We start from the raw sequence: 7063 nt of genomic DNA, 5'->3' as shown, positions 1-7063 counted from the left end.
GGGGCGGGGAGGGGGGATGGATGAAATCTTGATAGCAAACTTGTCTGGTTTTAAAAGGTGAAAGGCAGTAAGTGTGCTTAAGTATTGCTTTGAGCTTAATTACCAAAATAATTCTGAGAGCTTATTTGTGGAGCTGAGCTCTGGCTACAATAGTCCAGGAATGTTACAGCCTTAAATGGCATTTAAATTTGAAACCTAGCAGCCTTATATTCAATATCATTTGTCCACAGACCATTGTCATGTAGGTGGAATGCTGCCCTAAAACCTTAAGTATATTCCTTGCTATAAAAATACTTGCAGTTGAATCAAGACATATTTTCATGAGAAGGTCACATAAGTGGAAAATACATGGTGGTCTTCCCACAATGAGTTGTCCGCGGTATCAGTTACATTAGTTTGTAGGCTAAAAATAATTCTCTACGTTAATCTCTCATATCATAGATATACATATGTGATGAGAACAGAAGGGCCAATGAGTATGACTTCAAGAAAGCACTTGATCTACTGGAATATATCGATGAGGTAGGAAAAGTTTTTGAAGGATTTCTAATCCAGAGACTTTTTGTTTTTCTTTATTATTATTTAAGTGAGGATAGTGCATCTATATGTAGTTAGTTAACATGTAAGCTTGGTGTACGGTAATTAAAAATAACCCTGATGTGTTTTTTTCAGTTTGTTTTTAAGTCACTGGAGACTTAATGCCAAATGTGGTTTAGATCATTTAAGAAAAATGACAGACCTCATATTCACTTCCCATTTATAGTCTATAGTTTCTTTCTTAGAGCCTTGCTTCCCTACAGGCTTTTGCCAAACAGGACGAAGATCGTCTGTTTTCAGTAGTTTAGTTCTTGCATCTTCCCTGTTGGCAGCTTCTCTGATCCTTGGGAGATAATGTGGGATAGTCACCAGCTTTTTCACATGTAAATAGCATTGAATCACAGATCTGCTAGCTGCTTTCTCACTGCATCTCCTTGTATGATCTAGTACCTTGTCATTTTCCACTAAGCATGAATAAATCAGTTTCTGAGGAGCATCAAACCTGAATTAAAAACAGTCTTTGCTAAAAGCTCAAGTTGTATTATTTTGGTGAAAGTATTCCTTACTAATTGGAAATGGGAGCTCTCTTGTGATTATCCCAATTCCTGCTAGTCTGGGTAGGGCTCCAAGTTAAAATCCTCTCTGTAGCAGTGCTTTGTAAACACCACTGTGCCATTTTGTTGGCCTTCAATAACTTCGGTTTGATAACTATAAATGTATTTATATTGTTTTTAAAATTTAAATTTATTTTCAATTTGTTGTAATTGAATTTCTTTTATCAGATTTTCTTTTGAATAACATTTCTTTACTGTTATTAACTGGGGGGGTGCTTTATGTATTAATGTTTACTTGTCCTGTGTTTAGTACTACATTATATTTTGTATACTGAGGAAAGAGTATTACTACTTAGAGTAGCATGTTACTCTGAGTTAGTTCTCTTCAGTGTAAAAGGAAAATCAAACACTTTTTTCCCCTCTAACTTCCCCCTTCATTTTTTACAACATAAATAGTCCAAATAATAATATTTTGCAGTAAAATAAATTTGAGTGAACTCATTTCGTTCTTTCTTTTAAGTTAGTTTTCCTCTTAAATTTTGTCAACACAGTTAATGAACACTGAGACAACTATATTGGTTTTTTTACATCTAAATAAAATAAATGTCACTCTAAAAACAGGAAATGCAAAACGATTTTTTGCTCAGATATTTGACTCTCCAACAACTTGAGTAGAACCATTCAGTACAAGTTAGAGATGATGGTTTAGACTAGAATCTGAAAACTAGCTGTTCCCTAGTTTTCTTTGCTTTCCTCCTACAAAAGCATAGCATGAAGTCAAGACCCATCCTCTTGCTTCCAGGCTTCTAAATTGAAGAGTTCATGGTTTGTCTTATCTCTTATGAGGGGAATTTAAAGTAGATCTGATGCTTTGGGACATTGGGAGGTGAAAAAAACACATGGTCTTTTTTTTCCGATGTTACATTTTAAATGGGGCTCTGATACCAATTATCTCGAAGTTTTTGCGCAAGGAAGGGACTGCCCTAAGACAAACATGTCTCCCTGAAGACATTTACTCATAAATAATAATATACACCCTGATGTGGACGCTAATGCGTGCTGGTTAGCTTGGCCATGCTAAAAAAGGAGAGCCTTGACTTCAGTCACTATTTAGCAGATTTTAAAATAAAACTTGCCTAGAATACTCTGGTTTACAAATTGGTATTTGTTCACGTGCTTTAAAATAGGCCCTTGGTCAGGTTGAGGTAGGTGGTCTCCAGCAGCCGTGTTGTGATGTACAAGGTCTGAGCCATGTTTTCAAATAGAAATGAAGAGTCTTTGGTGTTTCACCGGTCTGATCAGGTCATCTGTTAAAATAGCGTGTGTTTAAAAATAGTGTTCGGTAATTGAAGGATCTAATTCATTGGTATAATCTGTGTGACAGAGTGATTATTTCTTAAAAAAAAAAAAAAATAAAATTTTAACTTATCTGTCTTTTCTCCTTACATGAATTGAAGGAAGAGGAAGTGGATGTAAACGATCTTAAACTTAAAATTCTCTGTAAGGCTCTCCAAAGAGATGGGTAAGTCCAATATGAATATAAATTACTGGGAGTATTTGTGACGTAGTTCTTCCAGAATGACATATTAGTACACTATTCTCTAGCTCACTGATAAGATTGAATTTCATAGTATAAGGTTAGTAAAGTGTAAAGTATCCAACCTGAATGTGTCTTTTTATTTGTAAAGTGAAACCCCAGCAAAAAAAAACCTGTAGTACTCTGTTTGCTTTGTTCACTGGCACAACCTACTGTGCATCCTCAGCACCCGAGACGGGAACGTACCCATGCAGCTTTCATTCTTGAGCCCTTTGCTACGGTAAAAGAAATGACCGCCATCCGTAGACCCCCCCCCCCCCCCCCCCCTTTGAAGCATCTCAAATAGAAGCTTTTTAAGAGCAACCTGTGCAGAGGTCACTCCTGCAGACTTTTATTTCACTTATTTTTGGCCATTGAACCACATCAAGTTCATGACCTTTTTGAGTTAAAGCTGACTGTACAAGATCGAAGCCTTACACACTGCTTGAGAGAGCCACTTGTATGGACGTTCAACACCAAATACAGGCTGAAACCAATAGGTCAGAAGAATCTTCTCGTCAAGCAGTACTACTGTTCTCCCTCAGGTTAAATAACTCAAATGGCATTTCCTCCCTTTCCTTTCTATTTTTTGGAAGTTACGTGCCTTTTCTAGCTCCCGTCCATGTTCCAAGAGGACCTAAGGGAGAAAAGATGAGGAGAGGATACATTCCAAATGCACTGTGCCATTTGTGATTAAAGTGGACATAAGCAGCATTTGGATTCCAAAGGACAGTGGTCTGTCAAAAGTAAATTCCTAGTTGCATGACTAAGTTATTGTCACATATGACACAAATAATATGCAGAAACTGGTTCACGATATTCAAAGTGTTTTTCTTCAAGACAGAAGAATCCAGAACTCCTACGTGGCACCAGTCCAGTAATTGGTTCATGTACTTTCTACCCTGGGCCAAGAACAGAGTTTTGGATGTAATATTTAAATCATTCAAATCGTATATAATGCTGACAAGATTTTGCCCGCTCGGCTAGCTAACCAGATGCAGTTTGAGATCACTTTGTGCTGAACAGGGTTTAGAAACTTGGTGTCCCAGCTGAGTTTCCAGTCCAGCAAAGCTCACAAAGGCTTACAAAGAGTTTGATGGCTATTTCAAAAGAGGTAGCGTTAACTTTCATCTGTGCGCATGTTTTAAGGATGGCATCTGTTTTCTAGCTTAACAGCTACAAATGGTGGCAAGGTTCTTGGGTAGAATGGAGAGCCTTGTGTTCTGGTAAGGTCCTTGGTGTCCTCCTCTGTTCCCTCCCTCCCTCCTTCCCTCACATTCTTTCCAGTAGAATTAAAGACCATAATCCTAGAAGTTTGGGAGTTTAAGTGTCATCTAGGGTAAAATGATGGTTTCAGTGAAGTACAGAGGACCCGGGTCCAGATCTGTGTCAAGCGTGTCCAGTTGGCCCAAGGAGGTTCGTGTTGGTTTAGGGAGTGATATGAGAAGTGGTTTTCTCTGGCAGTTTAACAAATGGAACAGGAGATTTTAACAACTAAAAGGTTAGAACCACAGTAAAAGAAGTTAGGTTGGTGTTGACTTAAATCTGCTACACATAAAGCTCTGCAAAAATATAAAAATATAAAATAATCTTTCCCTTAGAAAAATATGACTGCGATTGTCTTATCACAGATGAGACTTGCATTCAGGAGTCTTCCCATTTAATCACAAATGAGACAAACTGTATTTGTTTTCTGTCTGTGTGTGCTGTTACAGGCCTGCAACTTAGATTTTACAGGGGTTTTTTTCCATCTCCTTCTGTGTCTTGGTGTTTGATTTGGTGTGGGGTTGGGAGGTTTTTGGTTTTGGGGGTGTTTTTTTGTTGTTTTTGTTTTTTCAAATATGTTAGTAAATCGCTGCTCTGGCTCTATTCTACAAAAAAATAAATCTATACTTGCATCATCTCAGTCATAGAATATAATTACAGGGTAATTCTTAGAAGAACTACAAAAATACATAAGGGTAGCCCTCATGAGAATAGGTAATTCTTATCTCGATGGATAATATTTTTTATTTTATCAAAGAAATAATGTTTTGGTTTACAGTTTAGAAGGCGGGAAGCATTTCTATTGTCCTCCTAACTAGACTACATTATAGTAGTGTAATTTTATTGCAGCTTTACTCTTGGAATAAAGAATAATTAACACAAGATAGGAAGAAAAAAACCTCTTGCTTTGAGCTATAGCCAAGCACATAACACTTCCGTGTGAACATGTATTTATCACCTTTGATAATTTTTCAAATTTCCTGCATATTTTTTCTTGTTAGTTTTCCTTTTATTTCATCTGTGCAATTCTTTACACAAATTATTTTTTGACTTGCAGGTGGTCCAGTTCAGATGGTAAAGATGATCCAATTGAAGCATCTAAAGATAGTATATTTGTGAAAATATTACAAAAACTATTGAAAGAAGGTAAAGTGCACTTAAATATAATTTAACTTCTTGAAATTGTTTAGTTCAGAAGATGAACACTAATATATAAGAAGTAGTGTTAATAAATTCTCAGAGTGGTAAAAGCTTCCATATGGATTCCACTAGATAATTACAGTCATAATGGAGCTAATTCTGTCTCTGTAAAATGTTGAGGGATAAGAGATGAGCAGATTTCCCGGTTTTAATTTTAGTACCCTCACATTATTTGCTCAGTAGGGCAGGTGTCGGATTTTTAGCAGTTTCTTACTGTACACTAAAGTATGTCTGCTGGAGTTAAATACATGATCTCCTGTAAGGTACAGGATTTATAACTTACTTGTGTGTCACTCAGAAGAGCTTAATCTATTTTAGCTTAAATGGGTTTTTTTGGTTTTGCTTTTCCTCCCCAAAAGCAAAAAAACCACCACCACCAAGAACAAAAAAAACCCAACAAAACTCAACCACCCCAAAAAAGTCCCAGTTAAAGCTGACCATGGGAAGTTCTGGCTTTTAGAGTCAAGGTCCGTTTTAAATATTACTGCTTATGAACGTTTTCCAGAACAGAGAAGGCTCCATGTCAAAAACATAAAAATTAAGTTCTTCAGAACAGTTCTGGTTTTGCGTATTCAATCCTGCCAATTTCTTCCCTTTTGCAAGATTCTCACGCCCCAGATTGCAATGTTGCAGCTGCTAAGTATTTATTATATGACTGATACTTCTTTTTTTTTAATTATTATTATTATTTTGGTGAAGTGTTAAGTAGACTTGGATTTTAGGTTTAATCATAAATTCACTGAGAAGCTCTGTCTGGGTAGGAAATCTTTATTGTAACCTCAGTTTCACAGGCTACTTAAGCTTTATTGTATTTTTTAACATGTATAATGGAATCAGATCTCAATTCTGAAAGAGTAATTCAGCTCTGAGGCAGGCACAGGTATTTACTTAAGAATCATCTTAACTGCTAATGCAAAGTACTTTTATCAGTGCTGTAATAAAAGGTTTTGTGTTGTAGGAGTTCAGTTAAGTGAATATTTACCGGAGGTGAAGGACTTGCTGCAAGCGAACGAACTTGGCAACTTGAAATGTAATGCTTACTTCGAATTCGTGTTAAAGGCAAACTATGAACTCTACGTTCAGGGACAAGCATGATTCTCACTATTTTTTTTGTTAAATATTTTTTTCTAAAGAACTGTTAAATTCCTGTATACTTTTTTATGTTCTGTTCTTTTTTTTTTCCTAAAACTTTGTAATAAAATCTATACGAGTAATATACTTGGTCTTACATTTATAGACAATGGCACTTAAGTCAGGAGGGACAGAAGTGTGTTTTCAGGCAAAAGAGAAAGTTCTCTGTTTCTGTGCCTTTCAGAAACTTGCTGTTTCGTTTTATGTCCTCATTGGTATGAGTCCTGCCTGAGGCTCAAAGATGCAGAGACACATGGGGTGAGATGTGGGACCCGCTGCAGAAGGTGGAAACTTTCGCTCCCACTTCACTGGGGCTGTGATTTCAGTTCAGAGAACGTACTGAAAGCATTAATGCTGGGTGACTGCCTGGCTTCCTGAAGAACCAAATGATCATTCTGTAACATAACTCTACTCCCCCTCTGTACAACGCTTTTTGCTGTAGAGGCTGGGAAATTTCAATTTTGCATTAAAAGATACGGGCACAAAAAGGATAACTGGCTTGTCGCTGGGCACTCGGCTTGGCCGTGTCTGTGACAGAAAGGAATAAAGCACAGTTCTCACTCAAAGTCCTCTGGTCCAGTAAATACACCATTCTTTCAGTTAGTATCTGTAAGATTAAACTTCTTCAAAACATGTTAACATTTTATCTATTTAGCTCTCATTTAAGTTATATCCAGATTTCTAGAATACATGTAAAAATGAGATTAACAGCTCACCATGCAGTCATTCACAGCAACTGCTTGGACCTAGGCTCAGAAGAAACCTAGAAAGCAGTTAGGAAAGTGTGGGAGTCCAGCAC

The 7063-nt window shown here is 36.9% G+C and overlaps 1 protein-coding gene across 2 annotated transcripts in view; it reads left to right on the top strand.

The window, feature by feature from the left end:
• Positions 1-7063, top strand: part of NUP133 (nucleoporin 133) — a 41985-nt gene extending 34922 nt beyond the window's left edge. Inside the window, exons 23-26 of one of the 2 annotated variants that reach the window (XM_035899660.1) lie at positions 442-522; positions 2549-2613; positions 4991-5079; positions 6092-7063. In XM_035899660.1, the coding sequence (XP_035755553.1) occupies positions 442-522; positions 2549-2613; positions 4991-5079; positions 6092-6228 (372 nt within the window). In that variant the 3' untranslated portion in view covers positions 6229-7063. The remainder of the gene's footprint in view (positions 1-441; positions 523-2548; positions 2614-4990; positions 5080-6091) is intronic. The other variant, XM_009644145.2, reaches the window with a different exon arrangement.

This window comes from Egretta garzetta, unplaced genomic scaffold, assembly GCF_000687185.1.
Source record: "Egretta garzetta isolate BGI_Z169 unplaced genomic scaffold, ASM68718v1 scaffold118, whole genome shotgun sequence".
NCBI classification, from domain to species: Eukaryota; Metazoa; Chordata; class Aves; order Pelecaniformes; family Ardeidae; genus Egretta; species Egretta garzetta.
The sequence above is the reverse complement of the archived record's forward strand: the minus strand, read 5'-3'. Positions and strand labels throughout refer to the sequence as shown.